Genomic DNA, 17,593 nt, shown 5'->3' on the forward strand with positions numbered 1-17,593 from the left:
AAAAAAAAAAATTATACCTGCTATATGACCTGGCAACCCCACTTCCGGAAATACAAGCAAAAACATGGCCGGAGGCTTCGTGGCAGCATGCTCTGGAATGGCAAAGACCAGACCACACCTAGAGGAGCTAGCCTGAGCTGGCACCTGCACACGTGGCTGCCCTGAAGCCCCATGCCCAGGGGTGGGATGCTGGACTGAGGTCCTGCCAGTGTCATATGCTGCTCGGTGACGGGGTTGAGGGGCCTTAGTCGGCCTGATTTAAGGTGGCCTCACTGCGGCCTTTTACATAAAACAATCTTCAAGTGCTCATTGTTCCCTGAGTGACTCACTTGAGGTAACTTAGCCTACACACGACCATCAATGTGGCCAGGCATCCTGCTCAGAAATATTCACCGAAAGCTGGGCATGGTGGCACACACCTGTAATCCCAGCTACTCAGGAGGCTGAGGCAGGAGAATCCCATGAGCCCATGATGACACCACTTCACACCAGCCTGGATGACAGAGGGAGACTCTGTCTCAAAAAAAAAAAAAAAAAAAAAATCACATTGTTAGTTTTTTCTGTTTTTTTGAGACAGTCTTGCTCTGTCACCCAAACTAGAGTACAGTGGTGCAATCTTGGCTCAGTAAATTACAGCTGAGAACTGTAATCTCAGCTACTCCACCTCCCGGGTTCAAGTGATTCTCCTGCCTCAGCCTCCCAAGTAGCTGGGACTACAGGTGCCCACCACCACGTCTATTAATTTTTGTATTTTTAGTAGAGACGGGGTTTCACCATGTTGGCTAGGCTAGTCTTGAACTCCTGACCTTGTGATCCACCCGCCTCAGCCTCCCAAAGTACTGGGATTACAGGCGTGAACCACCGTGCCCGGCAATACTGATATTTGTATAGCTAAAAAGAAAGCAATTTAAATGTCCAATAGTGGGTAAATAAATTTGATAGCCATTAGAACGACTACAGCAATCCATCAGTGAAAATTTTCAGTCACGTGAAAAATGCTTATGTTAAGTCAAAAAATTGCAGAAAACACTGTAATCTCAGCTACTCCAGAGGCTGAGGTGTGAGCATCCCTTGAGCTCAGGAGCCCGAGGCTGCAGTGAGCCATGATTGTACCACTGCACTCCAGCCTGGGTGACAGAGCAGGACTGTCTCCTGGAAAAATAAAAATGTTTAAATGCAGAAAACAGTTGTTTACAGCATACTATTTTAAGGATGCACAAAATAAAAAGACTCCAAGACAGGACGGACGTCTACCCAAATGTAACAAAAAATTAGAGCCTCAGGCGGGAAGGAGGGAGGAATCCATCTTCCCCTGGCTCACTGCCCCACACTGACTGCTCCTTTGGTCCGTTATCATCTCCAGAGGCAAATTCAGGTGGATCTGAATTTTGTCACATATGCTGTCCTGTAAGCCAAGAAGTCCCCTGGGCACTGCTCTAGCCCCCTAGGTCCAGGCGATGCCTAGAACTGGGTTGTTTGGGGCGAGGGCTTCCCATTTATCCCCTTCCTAGACCGTGTCCCCTTCTAAGAGGCTGGAAATGTGAACTCTGGGTTTATGCCCACCCCCACAACCCCCAATCTCTCTCTGAGTCACAGAGAGGCCAAGAGCTGGTCCTTGGGTCCCCAAGCTGAAGCTGGGCAGCTCTTGGGCACACAGGCAGGGTGGCAGTTGTGCCAGGGCTCCATCCCATGCCTTCTTCAGCTGAGCACAGAGACCTCTTCCTGGGGCCCAGGAGGGAACACAGCCCCCAGCTGATGGCACAGGGTCAGGGTCCTACCCTCGAGGAGCCAGAAGACAGGGATGAGGGGCTGGGTGAAGAGGGCATGGAAAGTGTGCAGGGGCTGGGTCCGGGGCTCCAGGCTGTAGAAGGTGAGGCAGCCTGAGGCCACGTCCAAATCCATGCCCAGGAGCCGCCCTGACATCCCTGGGAGGCGCTGGGCCTCCCCATTGTGCCAGGCCTGGAGGCCATCCTCCTGGACGCAGAGCCCCCAGGAGCAGGGGCCCCGACCAATGTTGTCTGTGTGGGGCCCCAGCCTGCACCGTGGCAGTTGCGGGTAGGAGACGCCCAGCGTCACTGAGTGGTCTGACGCACGCACCTCCCAGTAGTGGCGCCCAGCCTGGAAGCTCTGGACACACTGCACTTGCCAGAGCTCGAAGCTGCCTGGCCCAGCTGGGCCCCGGGACTGATGACAGTGTTTCACCTGCTGGTCCTGGCGCGACAGATAGAAGTGACGGTTGGCACTGACGGGATCAAAGGTTAGATTGCGATAATCTGTTGGGGAAAGGACAGAGGTGGGCTGGGCTCCTGTCCAGAGGGAAGACAGCAGAGCCACATCTCCATTTACCTACAGCTAAACATCTGCTGGGCACGCCGAGCACTGGCCGTCACCACAGCACTGAATCCTCGCCGCCACCTCGCAGGTGGAATCCTCTATCAGCCCCATTCACAGCTGAGAAAACTGGGGCTCCGAGAGCCATTAACTCGGTATTAAGTGGAAGAATTACAGATCTGTGTTCCAGACTCTGTCCTTCAACACATGCTGGCTGCACCTGCTTCAGGGTGGACATGCACGAGGTGTGCAGGGGGTTGGGCCAGGCCCAGAAATCCAGGACAGAACAGTCACAACACGTGCCCCCCAATCACATATGTACACAAACAGGCGCGTACACAGTGCTCACAGCACACACAGGCACACACATGCATTTCCTTGCACACCACACACACAGGCACACACGTGCACTTCCTTGCACACACAGGCACACACGTGCACTTCCTTGCACACACAGGCGCACATGCACTTCCTTGCACACCACACACACGGGCGCACACGTGCACTTCCTTGCACACCACACACACGGGCGCACACGTGCACTTCCTTGCACACACACACAGGTGCACACACACGAACAGCCTCCTTACTCTGCCAGAGTTTCCTCCTCAGTGGACAAATTGTGCTTGGGACCGGTGCCAGGGGACCTGGAGCCTCTAGGGGGCAAAGCAGTGTTAGGGGAGTGGTTGGAGAGGTCACGATGTGTGGGCCATGACCCTCCTCCATCCCCCAGTGGGAGGGACAGCTGGGCCCAGTGGGGGGATCTGGGGTTAGCCTCACCCACGGGGCTTAAGTCCACAGGCTTGGCTGGTATCCCGGGGTGGTCCCCGTTTTCCAGGAGGAGGCCACACAGCCGGCTTAGCAACTCCTTCAGGTCACCCAGCTGTTGGTCTTCATCCCACTGCAGAGGGGTGAGTGGCCCAAGAGGCCCTGGGGGCTGGAGGAGCTGTGATTCCTGAGCCCCAGGGAGAGCAAGTAAGCCTAGGCTCGAGGGGCTGGGAAGCAAGTCCCCCCACCTGTGCCCTCACACCTGGCACCTGCAGGAAGGTCTGCGCATCCCCCTGCTCCAAGAGCTCCTGGATCCTGCAGCCATGGCGAGCCAGAGCCTCCAAGTGGCCCCGAAGTCGCTGCTCCTCGTCTTGAGCCTGTGCCAGCGCCTGCGTCTTGGCTGCCTCAATGCTCCTCAGCGCCGCCGTGTGCTGCATCTCCAGGGCCTGTAGCAGGCTGCTGAACTTGCTGGAGACTAAGGAGGCCAAGGTGCAGGCGGAGCTCTGCATGGGATCAAGAGGGGCTTCAGGGTGGCTAGGGTCCTGTGCCACGCCAAGGCAGGCTAGGGCCAGGGCTGCTCGCTGAGCTGAGGGGCAGGGATGTGGGCAGCCAAGGTCCTGGGAACCTCCCCAGGCCCCCTGTGCCCAGCTCCGTGCTCAGCGCCACTCCCTGCTGCCTGGTGTTCCAGGGTCCAGCTGGTGGCCACCCCCAGGATGCATTGTGAGGCCGCGGTGGGCAGGCAGGCACAGGCCTCGTACCTGGATCTGGCTGCTTTGCTTCTGTAGCTGCAGTAGCTGGCATTCGGCTTGGGTGGCCTGTTGCCGGGTAACCTCCAGGCTGGCTCTCAGCTGGGCCTGTGGTGCCCGCCCGTGGGACAAGCAACGAGACAGGGCCAGGATTGGCTGTGACATCCTTCCTCAGACAACTAACCACGCCTGCAGACGCCACGCAGCCCCTCCGCATGCCACCCCAGGCCAGTCTCCAGAGCACCGGCCTCACTCTAACCCGGGGAGAGTTGGACCTGTGTGCCAAGGGGTCTGGACAAAGTCGCTCCTCGCCTGCAGCAGGTGGAATCTGAGCAGAGCAGAAGCCTTGGGCTCAGGACCCAACTTAATTCCCATTTCTACCTCTTGCATGTTGAGCAAGCTGGGGCAAAGCACCTACCCTCTCTGGGCCTAACCCTCCACCCATCAATACATGAAAGCGATAATGCTGACTCAGAGGGCCTTGCATGGATGACCCCAAACACTAAAGCCATTGGTCTCTGTCTCACTGCAGAGGGGTCAGTGGCCCAGGAGGCCCTGGGGCTTGAGGAGCTGACTTCAGGGACCACCCAAAGCACCAAAGCTGTCTGACAAGTGGCCAGTTATTTGCATGCACAAAGTAGATTATTCAGGGGACCCAGCCAGCCCCTGACCCTGGCTTTGGGCATGAGGGGGAAGAAAGGGACCTCTATGCGGCTGCGCTCCCCGATTCCCTTGGGAATCAAAACACGATGCTCTCATGTGAGCAGGATGAACCACACAGATACCAGGGGCCCTGTTCCCAGCGCCTGGTCAAGAGCTTCAACACCCTGCTTCCGTTCCCCCCTAGTGCATCAGAGAGGAAATGGGCTCAGAGAAGGTGATAATTTGGTCAAAGTCCTCAGATCTTCCCAAGCCCAGCACTCCTCCAGGTCCCCTGCCTCGAGCATTTAACACAGGAACACAGGAGATGGGAGGGTAGGCTCTCCCAGGGCACCCGGTCCTCCCCTAGGGACAGTACCCCCATGGGCCTTTCCCTCTCTCTTGCAAAATCCGGGTTCCCGTGGTGCCACTGGCTGCCCCTGCCACTCCCTCTGCATGGCCATCATCTACTGGCCTCCGTCGCAAATTTCCATGCCTAGCTGTTTTCTGCACCCGCCCGTAAGCAGTACATCTCAGCTCATCCTCCTTGGCGGCCTCAGCAGCTACAAGCAACGTCCCCCAACACTCTGGAGCCCTCTTCCTTCACCTCATCTCAGCCGCTCCTGTGAACGCACCCTGGCCCTTGTCACCAGCTCCACAATCTCCATTCTAGGCATCCATTCTTCTTCTCTGACCACCGCCTTCCTGCCCTCTCCTGTTCCAGCCGCCTCAGTCCCAGGCCTCCCACCTCACCAACCCCCTGCTGTATACCCCTCCCTCCCTCCCTGCTCACCAGGCCACTCCTTCCCTTCCTGTCCCATCCAGTGTCCCTGCACCCTCCTCCGCCCATGCCTTTGTCCCAGCCCTCCTCTGTCCCCAAATGATTCCGTGTCCTGTCTTCGCTGTTGAAATGGTCTTGTGGCATGGGCCACCTCCATGGTACCGATGCTGAAGGTCATTTCTGTCCTTGTACCGAGCCTCCCATCAGCATAGGCACCCTGACCGTTCTCTTCCTGGCACTCTTGTGCAGTTCTCCCAGCCTTCCCCATCTCCCTGGGAGCTCCATCTTGGTTTGACTGCAGGCAGGGCCTTCTCCTCCTCCTTCCCAGAACCTTCTCTCTCTCCTGTGCTAATGACTCCCAGCTCTAGACCTCCAGCTCCCCGCTCCTGAGCTTTGGACAGTTGCTGCAGACCCATCCCCTGGTTTTTCCCACTGGCAACTCTGACCTCTATACATCTAAAGCCAAACTAGGCCTCTCAGCACATAGCACCCCAGCCACATGCTTGCTCAACACAGAAACCCAGGTGTCTCCCTTACCACCCTCTCTGCTGTCCCCCGTGTCCCCCTGGCCTGCTTTTGCCTCCACAAGGTACTGCTCCCCCTCAGCGTTTCTCATCTCCTCCATCCTGGTCTCCTCTCCCTGCCCCCACAACCGGTTCCTTGCCTCCCTGCACTGCTGCCCGGGGCTGCTCCTCGATTCAGGTCTTATGCCCACTTCACCCCACAGCCAGGTGATCAGTCTCCATGAAGCCCAAATCTGACCATGTGTCACCCTGCCTCCAAGCCCTCCTCTGTCCCCAAATGATTCTGCGTGATGGTCCCCATCCCCCTAGAGTAAGAGCCAGACTCCCCCAGGACCCTGCCCGATCCGACCCTGCTGACCCCCAGGGCCTCGCCCACAGATCTCAGTGGCAAAAATCTGCCCCCAGGGACCCCGTGTGCCTAGTTCTTTCCCTTCCCGGAACAGGGACCAGGCTGCCTCCTCTGCCTAGAATGCTTTTCCTCAGATCTTTCTTCTGGCTGGTGCTTCCTCAGCCCTCACGTGCCAGCCTGAAGGTGGCCTCCCCTCCCCGCTTAGCAGGGTCACCCTGACATTGCTATCACATGCCATGTGCTTTCCTCACTGCATTTTGTAACAATACATTCACACCTGACTGGAACACTGAACTTCTTAAGTGTATTCTAAGCCTCTTAAGGGCAGGGAGCTCCTCTGATCCATTTACCAACAGCCCCCCAAGCCCTTCCACACAGCAAATGAAAGGAGACTCGCAGATCGCCGGTGACACACGACGGTTTTCTAGCGCCTGGGCACGGGGCAGGGAGCTGCTGCCTCATGCCCAGGCTTCTGCGTTCATCCAGAAGGTGCCAAGCAGCTCCTGAGACCCACCCTACCCTGTGGCCCTGGCTGTGCTGCACATGCCAGTCGGATGCACAGGCCCGCGATTTTTATAATCAACTCCCAGGTTGGGCAAAGCCACCTCCAGTTGAGGCTCCCCGCCCCCACCAGGCGCCCAGAGAGAGCAGGGCGCGGCCCGCAGGAGTCACCGGGCGGTGGCCAGGCTGCGGCGGGCCCGGCCCCCTCCCGCCCCCGTCGGTGGAGTCACCTCCCGTTCCAGGCGCTCGGCGTCCAGCAGCGCCCGCTCGTGGAGGCGACACTCGCGCACGGTGCACACGCTGCACACGCAGCGGCCCTCGGTGCGGCAGAAGAGCTCCAGCGGCCGCCCGTGGCGGTGGCAGCGCGCGCCGGGGCCGGGCTCAGGGCCGGAGTCCCGGGCGGGCCCGGCGCGCACCACCTCCAGCACGCCGCTGAGGGCCACATTGCGGCGCAGCTCGGCGCCGTCTGGGAAGGGCTCCCGACACTCGGGGCACGCCTTCTCGCAGCGGCCCCACCAGTCCCGGATGCAGGCCCCGCAGAAGTTGTGGCCGCAGGGCAGCGTCACCGGGTCCCGGTAGAGCCCCAGGCAGATGGCGCAGGTCAGCTTCTCCTCCAGTAGCTGTGCTGCCATGGCCCGGCGGCGGCGGCGACGGCAGCAGGGGGGGGCGCCCCGGGCGTCTTAAAGGGACCGCGGGCCTAGCGCGCTGAGGGCGCCTGGGCGTGGCCAGCGCGGGGCGGGGCGGGAATCCCGCCCAGGGACGCAATCCGGCGCGGCAGGCCCTCCTCCGACACCTCGGACCAGCGGCTGCCGCCGGGGCCCAGGCCACCCCTGCCCGCCTCGGCCTGGGCCGCTCGAAGGCTTCGCGTTCTCGCGTTGCGCCCCTTCCTCTCTCCAGGCTCCGCGCCACCCTGGCTGGGAGCTGGGTCCGGCTCCCTCGGGTCCAGGCCTGGCGGGTCCATCCCACTCCCCTGGGCCCTCATCCCAGCTCCTGGAGACCACAGGCTCGATAACCCTGCCGGGGGCCGGGGGTGGTGGTTCATGCCTGTAATCCCAGCGCTTTGGGAAACCCGAGGTGGGCAGATCACCTGAGGTGAGAGTTCGAGACCAGCCTGACCAACCTGGAGAAGCCCCATCTCTAATAAAAATACAAAATTAGCCGTGGTGGCGGGCGCCCGTAATCCCAGCTACTCGGGAGGCTGAGGCAAGAGAATCGCTTGAACTTGGCAGGCGGAGGTGGCGGTGAGAGATCACACCCCGCGGGGCCTCCGGGCTTCTGACCACAGGCAGCGCGGAACCTCTTCTGGACTCATCTGTCAATCGCCTAACAGCATAGACCACCCCCCCAACCCCCTCAACCCTCTGGGGTAGGCGATGAAATGAAAGTCAGGGCACGTGGGCGGGCAGGCTCGCTGCTGACTCGAGGAGTGCTGCTGCACTTTTTCCTGGAGCTGGGTTTCAGGCACTTGCCAGACTCGGGTGTCTCCCTTCTCTGGGCTACACGTAATTTTGGTTCTTTTAAAGTAAACAACGAGATGGAAATGCCTGGTCACCAAGAGACAGGGACCAGTTAACTGGTGTTTTTCAAACGGCCCTTGAATGAATACACAAACCAACTTTCGGCTGGAACCAGCATCCCCTGTCCCTGCTGCCCTCTGCTGGGGAGAGTTCCTAGCCTGGGGTCCCAGCGGATCTGCAGCCTCAATACATACTCCAGCATTTCCCCTGCAGCTGAGCAGTGAAAAGCAGGTCTGGAAACCGGGCCCCCACCTCCCTGGGCAGTGTTTATCAGGCCAGGGGGAATCCAGGAGAGGTAAGGCCTTTCTAGCCAAGCTGGGCTGATGAGGCGGCACATGCTCTCACCACTGGTTGGAGCAAGCACTGCGTCCTCTGTGCAGTGATAGGTGGTCTTTCTGGAAAAAGTGCACGGATCTACCCTACTAGTTAGCCAGCCTTCTATTTTTGGGAAGGGTGAAACAAAACAGGTAACCATCCAGCGAGAGGCTCCATGGGGCTTTCTGACCCTAAGCAGGTCTCTGAGACATGCTGTTTCCTACTTGATGTGGCTTCTCCTCCCAAGCCCAGGGTCGGGGAAGGAGCCTGCGCAGAGGATCAGTGCTGGGGCAGGCACTGTCTCTCCAGGAGCTGTGGGATCCCCGGGGCACACAGCCAGTGTTCAATAAATGCTCTCTCCTCAACCCAGCTGCTCTGCTGCACTTTTTCAGGGAGCTGGGTTTTAGGTACCTGCTGGATGGATTGGGATGTCTCCCTTCCCAGGCCATACCTGTTTTTGGCCTACTGCCTTCTTTTGCTTCATATCCCAGCACTCCTGACACCCTTTGAAGACGGAGGTGAGGGCCCACCTCGTGGGACGGGGGGCAGCCCCTTTCCCACCCATGAAGCAATACAGCTCCATCAGGGGCCTCTGGCCCCTGGAACGCCAACCCAAGCCAGCTACAGCAGAAATCATCATCTTTTCAAATTTATTTTTTATTTTAAAAAGAGGCAGGGTCTCATTATGTTGCCTAGGCTGGTCTTGAATTCCTGGGCTCAAGCAATCCTCCCTCCTCAGCTTCCCAATGTTGGGATTACAGGCGTGAGCCACTAAGCTCGGCAAGAAATCTTTATTCACATTCTCCGCACCATCACCTGAGAGTCCGGTTCACTATAAGCCCTGGGCCTGATGGAAGGGAGCCACGGAGGGGCTGCCTCAGGTAGGGCCGACCCCAAAGCCTGGGCCTCTGGAGCTGTGTCTTTACTGTTGCTGCCGATCAATCCCATGCTCTGAGGTGGGCGCACTCTGGCTCCTTAGTAGATGCCATAGGTGGGCTCATGACTGTCCCTGTACCGGTCCAGGTAGCGCAGGGGCTGCCGGTGGGGGAAGCGCTTCTGCTTGGGGTGGTAAGGGGGCGGCCGCACGAACTCAAACACTGGCTCCCGCATGTCTGCAAGAAGAGCGAGGGGCACAGGGGTGGTCTCTTGCTGGCCTGCACCCCCTCAGGCTGAGGGCTGCCCATCAGGGGCCTGCTGAGGCCCTCTCCTAACAAAGCTTCTCCTGGGCAGGGCAGGCAAGGCCTGGGAGCTCAGGCCCACCCCATGCCCCAGCCCCATGGCTCTTACCCAGAAGCTGGTGGAAGATGTGGGTGACAGAGTCATCCCAGCGGCACTGAAAGAAGGACAGGCTGGCTGGAGTCATGGCTTCTTGGTGTTTCTTGTAGAAATCAAAGGTGCGAAAGGTCCGCTGGGCCAGCTGGTAGCTATGAGAAGGTGGAGAACATGTGAGATTGGGGAGCTGGGCACCAGAGCCCCACACCTCTCCACCCCTGTGGGTCTACTGGCACCCTATCCTGCTCTTCTCCCAGCCTCAAGGCCAAGGTCGAGGGAGAACTGAGCAACAGTGGCTATTCCAGGGGAGCTGGCCTGAGGCCAGGTTATGTACCGGGGGTGTTGATTACCAGGGTGAGGGGCGCATGTCCTCGGAGAAGTCAATCAGCTGGTCCTGTTTGAAGAGCAGGAAGACAAGACGGTGGATGCCGGAGCCTCGGGCAGGGAAGGGGGGGAGGTAGGGACACGTTTCCTGTCCTTCAGCCACCCGGTTGCCCGGGATGTTGGTTCTGGGAGGAGGAAAGTCCCCATTAATAACTGATCCAGGGAGGTGGCAGGAGTGTCCCCCCCAGCTCCACACACACCCTAGAGGCTGACATGACTCCCTGGGAGGATAGCCCTAAGCGATCTCTCTCCTAGGATGGAGGAGGGAGCCAAGCTCTGTGGACGCCTGGACATACTGCAAACAGCGCTCCAGAGAACATGAACTTGACAGCGAGGCCATGCAGCCTGCTTCCAGGCCCCAGGAGCCAGGAGGTCGGCCAGAGTCACTGAGGCTAGTTGGCTGCTTTTCCCTCTGCATCCTGAAGTCTCCAGGACCTCGTCAGGGAGTGTGTGCCCAGCCTGTCACAGGGGCGGCCACTGCCTCAGGACAACTCCCCAGAGGGTCCTGCCACACAGGTTGGTAACTGCAGTTGAATAAAAACAACAGAAGGCCAGGCGCGGTGGCTCACACCTGTAATCCCAGCACTTTGGGAGGCCGAGGCGGGTGGATCACGAGGTCAAGAGATCAAGACCATCCTGGTCAACATGGTGAAACCCCGTCTCTACTAAAAATACAAAAAATCAGCTGGGCATGGTGGCATGTGCCTGTAATCCCAGCTACTCAGGAGGCTGAGGCAGGAGAATTGCCTGAACCCAGGAGGCGGAGGTTGCGGTGAGCTCGCGCCATTGCACTCCAGCCTGGGTAACAAGAGCGAAACTCCGTCTCAAAACAACAACAACAACAACAACAACAATAACAACAACAACAACAGAAACCAGCCTCCCAGTCACTGTCCCCAATTAACCAGAAGGTTCAAAGCTGGGGTCACGGGCCTGACCTCTGCCCCCTGCCCTGTTGTTCAGAGCCAAAAGCTACCAAGAAGGTAGAAGGCAGCCCAGCCTGGGCCCTGTGGGAAGAAGCCTGGTCCCAGGGAAGGAGTGCCCAGTGGTTCCGGGGGCACTTGGGGGACACTACAGCTGCCGGGCCTCTCCTACTCCTTCCCCCACATGACTGTCACAGTCCACCTCAGGTTGAGTAAGTCAGGTGGTGACATTATCCCAGTTTTACAGGCAAAGAAATGAGTTTAGAGCAGCAAAGGGGCCAGGCATGGTGGCTCACACCTGTAATCCTAGCACTTTGGGAGGCTGAGGCAGGCAGATTGCTTGATCTCAGGAGACTAGCCTAGGCAACATGGTGAAACCCTGTCTCTATAAAAAATACAAAAATTTCATGCCAAGAGCTTTTTGTATAATAAATAAATAAATAAATAAATACAAAAATTAGCTGGGTGTGGTGGCTTGTACCTGTAGTCTCAGCTACTCAAGAGCCTGAGGTAGGGGGCATCACTTGAGCCCAAGAAATAGAGGCTGCAATTAGCCATGACTGCTCCACTGTACTCCAGCCTAGGGGACAGAGTGAGACCCTGACTCAAAAAAAAGCGGTCGGCGGGGGGAGGGAAAAAAAAAAGAATGAGGCTTGTTTGGGCTGACCGAGGCCTACTGTAAGCTTTGTCTCCTGTAGTGGTCTTCAAGAACACACCTAGATCCCAGGGCCTCTAACCCCCTCAGGAGGCAGAGTGGGGGGTGAATTCAAAGTCCCATGGGTAGTCCGTGAAACTCAGGTGCAGCCTGTTCTAGCTCCCGGGTCCGACCCTCCCGCCTGGGCGCCCCCCATCCCCAGTACTCACAGCAGCCAGTGGAGGTACTCAGCATCCGGCTCCAGCAGGTGCCCATCTGCACAGAAACACACCCGCTGACCATGGCCCAGCTGTCCACGGCCCAGCTGCCCCGCCCCTTGTTAGGAGCCAGTGCTGGGGATCTCCACCTGGCACCTTCCCCAGCCCCCCAGGGTCCTGGCTCATGGGAGGTAAGGGGGGTAGGAGGCCTGGTGAGCCCCAGACACCGACCCAAGCTAGTGAGTAGCAACGTCCACAAGGAGCCCTCTTCTGCCTCATAGGTCACCTCTGGCACTTGGGCAGCCTGGCAGAAAGAGAAGGAAGCTGTCAGCTCCACCAGAGACAGACAAGTTGTTGCAGGGGGCTTGGAGAAAGGGGTGCCCACTCTGACCCAAAAGCCCTTGACAGCCCCTGGCACAGGCAGGCAGGCAAAGGGATGCTTAGAGAAGGAGCCCTGCAGAGTTGCCCATCCAGACAACAACCACAAAAAGGAACGTGTGCCAAGGCCTGAGCAGGAGGGCACAACACAGACACAGGCCAGTCACAGGAATGTGCTGAGACAGGGCTTCTTTTTCCTTCATTTTGTACTAAATTCATGGTGTTGTCTTCCAGGAAATCAAAGAGAGAACAACAAAATTCCAAACCCAGGAGCGTCTGTGACACTGAGATGGGATGTGTCTGTGTGCACACAGGGCAGGGAGAAGGCCCAGGTGAGCAGTTACCTCGGTTGGAGTCACCTCATTGCCATAGTACACGGGCATCAGCTCGTCCTCACCCACAGCGTAGGCCACATGCAGGGCTACTCGGGGCACAAAGGTGGCACCATGGAATAGGTCTCGGTAGAGGCCGTAATACTCAGCCAGACGCTGCTTGTGGTAGGGGCCAGAGGTCCTCTCCCATTCAGCGCGCACGGCGTCCAGTGGGACCCTGGCTGGACAGGAATAAGGCCAGTTGGGGTACAGGGTAGGGGCAGGGACACACTCTGTACGCCAACTCTGAGATGGCCCCTCCCCTGAGAAGGCTTACCTGTGCGGAGGCGGGCAGCCCGCTCCTCTTCCACATTGGCCCGAAGCTCCCGGATGACTTGTTTCCTTTCCAGCAGCTGTTGGGTCCGGGAGACTTTGGGTGGAGGCAGCCCAATATCAATCTTCTCTTCGGGATCTGGGGAGGGAAGATGTGTTGGAAAAACAGGGTCATGGCTCACTGCAGCCTGAACCGCCCTGACTCAGTCTTCTGAGTAGCTGGGACTATAAGTGTACATCATCTTGTCTGACTAATTCTTGAATTTCTTGTAGAGATGGGGTTTCGCCACATTGCCCAGGATGGTCTGTAACTCCTGGTCTCAAGTGATCCTCCTGCCTCAGCCTCCCGAGTAGCTGAGATTAAGGCACAAGCCACTGCACCTGATGGGGGGGCACGTCTTCTTGGTTAAACTACCTGTCCCTACCTAGTGCTCTCATTCTGCGCTTCTGGCTCTGCTGCTCAAGCTTTCCCTGTGATTCACAGAACTAAAACTTACTACTATGCAGTCTACTTCCGAAACCTGAACAGGATCTTGTTAAGCAAATCAGATACAACCTGAGGTTGTGTTTTTCTTTTTTTTTTGAGATGGAGGCTCGCTCTGTCCCCCAGGCTGGAGTGCAGTTGCAAGATCTCGGCTCACTGCAACCTCTGCCTCCCAGGTTCAAGCAATTCTCCTGTCTCAGCCTCCCGAGTAGCTGGGATTACAGGCGCCTGCCACCATGCCTGGCTAATTTTTTGTGTATTCTGGTGCAATCTCCCCACCATGCCCGGCTAATTTTTTGTGTATTCTGGTGCAATCTCCAGACGGGATTTCACCCAGGCTGGAGGTTGTGTTTTTCTGATTCCCAAACCAGTCAGTTTTGTCTAGTGGGAAACTGAAGCCAATTGTCCTTCCAATTATGGTTGAGATCACCTCCAAGCCTGTTCACAGGTGGCTATGAACACCCAGCTGTCCTGGGTAGAGTGAATGACTGATGCTAGGACATACAGAAGTGCTTCTTGGCCAGGTGCAGTGGCTCACGCCTGTAATCCCAACACTATGGGAGGCGGAGGCAGGCTGATCACTTGAGGTCAGGAGTTCGAGACCAGCCTAGGCACTCCCATCGCTACTAAAAATACAAAAATTAGCTGGGGGTAGTGGCCCATACCTGTAGTGCCAGCTACTTGGGAGGCTGAGGCAGAAAAATCGCTTGAACCCAGGAGGCAGAGGTTGCAGTGAGCCAAGATCACGCCACTGCACTCCAGCCTGGGCAACAGAGCAAGTCTCCCCCTTAAAAAAAAAAAAAAAAAAAAGAAAGAAAAATAAAATAACGAAAACATACTGAGCGCTTATCAGAGATGGCATTAGGCAAAAATGCCAATGAACTGCATATTTTAATCCTCACGGAAATTTTGTGGCAAAGACACAATTATTTTATTTTACAGTTGAGGACACAAGCTCAGGGATGATACCCTTAAGAGGGTGAGCTGGGATTTAAATCGGGCTATTTAGATTCCATGCTTGTGCCTTTAACCACCACAAAACTGCCTTTATAAATGCTTAAAAAAAAAAAGGATAAAAAAAAATCTGAGTGTGCGTTGGACATAAGAATGAAAAATCAAATTAAAAAAAGGATATACTCCATAAATTGTAAGCACCTTAAAGGTTGGGTTCTTTTTTGAGTCACCCTACCCAAGACTTTAATTTCATTCAGCAAAGTATTCCACACGTACATTCTTGCACTGTTTAGGTGCAAGGAACCAATGGAGAGCAGGATCCCTGTCCACAGGGCGCTTACAATCTAGGGAGAGGCAGCGCACAGAGTCGGAATGCAGTGTGGCCAGAGCTACCTACAGAGTATTTTAGGCGCACAGAAGGGTATCCCAATCTGGAAGGGCAGGTGATCAAGATTTTAGGAGCAGGCATTTTAGCAGCTAGAACTCTAATAGCAGGGGAAGCGAATTTTCCAAGTATGAGGGCACAGAAAGTGTGAAAAATACTGGCGTGATTAAGCTGCAGACAGTGCCCACAGGGCTGCAGGCAGGCCCTTCCACTCCCCCAGCATCCACTGGGGCGCTGGCAGGCTCGCTCAGCGCCCGGGGAAAAAGCCGAAGGGTCTCCCGAGTTGCCGCGCCAGTGGCCGCAGCCTCTGCTCCAGTCGCCCCGCACCTGTCTTCTCCCCGAAATGCTCCCGGTAGGTCCGCCACCAGTGAGGGGCCTGCGCCTCCTTCTCTGCCTGGCGCCGGTAGCGGTCGAAGCTCCGGTACTTCTCCAGCCGGTCCAGGTTGCTCACGTCGATGTCCTGGTTGGGCATCGGCCCCAGCGGGGGTGTCCGGCGGCACAGGACGGCTGTGAGCAGAGAGAGGACGTCAGGCCGGCACCCCAGAGGTCGGTCGACAGGGTCCCCCAAAAAAGCTGCCCATCCCCACACCCCTAACCTGAGGTGCTGAAGGTCCGCCATCTCCGACACCCGCACAGCGAGGCTCGCCACCAGGGCGCTGCCATCTTCCCTCCGGCCTGCGTCACCGCGGCCCCCAGTAGGACCCGAGCAGAGGTGGCCAGCGCGGCGCCTGAGCGAACCGCGGCAGGCCCCGCCCACGCCTGGCCAGGCCCCGCCCCCAGGCCTAACCCTGAGCACCGCGCTGCTGAGCAGGTGTCAGACGCCTGCCCCGGAGGCACTTGCACCGTCGTCTGGGCTGGAGATGAAGGTGGCCGCGGCCTGCAGGCGCCCAGTTCCAGAAGTGCCCGGTGGGCCGCGGGGGCGGAGCTGAGAGTAGCCGGTCTCCTGCCCACGGCCGGCAACCAGGGGGCCGCACAGACCAGGGTCGACCGGCAGGGTCCTCACCCAGCCCCGGGACGCGGCGTCCAGAGTTCCCCAGGGACGCCGGCGTGGATGGGAGAGGGGATGTGAGTTCGGATTCCGGAGTAGGCCTGCTTGGTTTTAAAACCCAGATTGAGGGCGGGGAGCGGTGGCTCACGCCAGCACTTTGGGAGGCCTAGGCGAGTGGATCACTTGAGGTCAGGAGTTAAGAGACCAACCTGGCCAACACGGTGAAACCCAATCTCTACTAAAAATACAAAAATTAGCCGGGCGTGGTGGCGGACGCCTGTAATCCCAGCTACCTGGGAGGCTGAGGCAGGAGAATCACTTGAACCCGGGAGGAGGAGGCTGCAGTGAGCCGAGACGACACCACTGCACTCCAGCCTGGACAACAAGAGTGAAACTCCGTCTCGAAATAATATAAATAAATAAATAACAGGTGTTATTTATTTATTACAGGTGTGAGCCACCGCACCTAGCCACCTTGTTCTTTTGTTTCTGAATCCTTTTCTTCGGCCTCTAAATCCACCTACCCTACCCCACAGCCCCCAGCCCTCTCCAGATGAAGACGTACTGGGTCTCGGCAGACGGCAGTGTATTGCTCCATCTTGTCCTCTCGCTGTCCTAGAATCCCGAGTGGCGTCTGCTTGGACATTAACTGAGAGGCCTCACATGGATTCCCGTATGTACCAACTTGAAGCAAATAACGATGAATGTCTTGAAACTAGAAGCAGTGGCTCTATAATTTTTTTTTTTAATGATATAGGGTCTCACTATGTTGCCCAGGCTGGTCTTGAAATCTTGGCTCCAGCCATCCTCCTGCCTCAGCCTCCTGATAGCAGCTACAGGTGTGTACCACTGCGGCTGGCACCAGCATTTTTTCCATTACATTCCACCAACATTTCTCTCTCTAAAAGGAACTGAATGAAGCACTTGGGCTCTGATCTTTCCAATTTTGAAGGAAAAAGAGCAGCAGCTACACAACACTCACTTCTGGACTCTGTCCTCTACAGGGTCTGTGGCCTGGGAGAAGGCTGAAGGGGATAATTGGGATGCCTGCCACACTCTGATGGCAGTGACAGGAATGCTGGGCGCTTACACGGAGGAAAGTGCCATTATAACTGAGCGCCTGTGGAATGCCTCTGCTTGGCTGTCCCCCCAGGACTGTATACTCGTCTGTGCCACCACCCGCTCACCCAAGCCAGGAACCTGGGGGTCCCCCAACACATCATCCAGACCCTCCATGCCTGGCACCAGGTCCGAGGGCGCTTTTCTGTGAGCCCTCCCTGCCATGCCCGGCACAGACCTGCCCAAAGTCCCTCCCTTGCACCATTGCCAGCTGCCTTCTCACACGCCTTCTGTCCCTAATCTTGTCCCCTCTGTTCTGGTCCCCACCCTGCAGACACATGGGTTTTTTGTTTTGAGACTGAGTCTCGCTCTGTTGCCCGGGCTGGAGTGCAGTGGTGCAATCCCGGCTCACTGTAACCTCTGCCTCTTGGGTTCAAGCCATTCTCCTGCCTCAGCCACCCAGGTAGCTGGGATTACAGGCAGGCAACACCATGCCTGGCTAATTTTTTTTTGTATTTTTAGCAGAGATGGGGTTTCACCATGTTGGCCAGGCTGGTTTTGAATTCCTGACCTCAAGTGATCCACCCACCTTGGCCTTCCAGTGTTAGGATTACAGGCGTGAGCCACTGCACCAGCCAATGGGTTTTCTAAAATACAAATATGGTTTAACCTTGTTTAAAACCTTCTAGTGAAGACCTGAAAATTTGGCTTGAAGAGTTGCGTGTCTTTATTTTTTTTTTGAGGCAGAGTTTCGCTCTTGTTACCCAGGCTGGAGTGCAATGGCGCGATCTCGGCTCAC

At 57.1% G+C, this 17,593-nt stretch overlaps 2 protein-coding genes across 2 annotated transcripts; both read right to left on the reverse strand.

Annotated features, from left to right (window-relative positions):
* Window positions 1–810: 810 nt before the first annotated feature.
* On the reverse strand, window positions 811–7,341 carry TRIM65 (tripartite motif containing 65). The gene is made up of 6 exons (XM_017535798.2): window positions 6,870–7,341; window positions 3,858–3,953; window positions 3,369–3,602; window positions 3,112–3,286; window positions 2,922–2,987; window positions 811–2,273 (listed from the first exon to the last, which is right to left on the reverse strand). The coding sequence occupies exons 1-6, from the start codon at window positions 7,269–7,271 to the stop codon at window positions 1,699–1,701; spliced, it is 1,548 nt and encodes a 515-aa protein (XP_017391287.1). The 5' UTR covers window positions 7,272–7,341; the 3' UTR covers window positions 811–1,698.
* Window positions 7,342–9,243: 1,902 nt separating this feature from the next.
* On the reverse strand, window positions 9,244–15,648 carry MRPL38 (mitochondrial ribosomal protein L38). Its single transcript, XM_017535799.1, has 9 exons — window positions 15,344–15,648; window positions 15,075–15,254; window positions 12,929–13,063; window positions 12,625–12,833; window positions 12,134–12,206; window positions 11,915–11,960; window positions 10,094–10,252; window positions 9,759–9,895; window positions 9,244–9,583 (listed from the first exon to the last, which is right to left on the reverse strand). The coding sequence occupies exons 1-9, from the start codon at window positions 15,408–15,410 to the stop codon at window positions 9,447–9,449; spliced, it is 1,143 nt and encodes a 380-aa protein (XP_017391288.1). The 5' UTR covers window positions 15,411–15,648; the 3' UTR covers window positions 9,244–9,446.
* Window positions 15,649–17,593: the final 1,945 nt, after the last annotated feature.

Source organism: Cebus imitator, unplaced genomic scaffold, assembly GCF_001604975.1.
Source record: "Cebus imitator isolate Cc_AM_T3 unplaced genomic scaffold, Cebus_imitator-1.0 Scaffold93, whole genome shotgun sequence".
NCBI lineage: Eukaryota > Metazoa > Chordata > Mammalia > Primates > Cebidae > Cebus > Cebus imitator.

Excerpts from the sequence above, each read along its gene's own strand:
- TRIM65 (XM_017535798.2), bottom strand. The coding sequence starts at position 7,271 with ATGGCAGCACAGCTACTGGAGGAGAAGCTGACCTGCGCCATCTGCCTG. Across the intron at positions 3,287-3,368 it reads ATGCGCAGACCTTCCTGCAG|GAATCACAGCTCCTCCAGCC; the intron begins GTGCCAGGTGTG and ends CCTGGGGCTCAG. Across the intron at positions 2,988-3,111 it reads TGTGGACTTAAGCCCCGTGG|AGGCTCCAGGTCCCCTGGCA; the intron begins GTGAGGCTAACC and ends TTTGCCCCCTAG.
- MRPL38 (XM_017535799.1), bottom strand. The coding sequence starts at position 15,410 with ATGGCAGCGCCCTGGTGGCGAGCCTCGCTGTGCGGGTGTCGGAGATGG. Across the intron at positions 12,207-12,624 it reads ATGAGGTGACTCCAACCGAG|GCTGCCCAAGTGCCAGAGGT; the intron begins GTAACTGCTCAC and ends TCTTTCTGCCAG. Across the intron at positions 10,253-11,914 it reads GAGTACCTCCACTGGCTGCT|AACCAACATCCCGGGCAACC; the intron begins GTGAGTACTGGG and ends TCCTCCTCCCAG.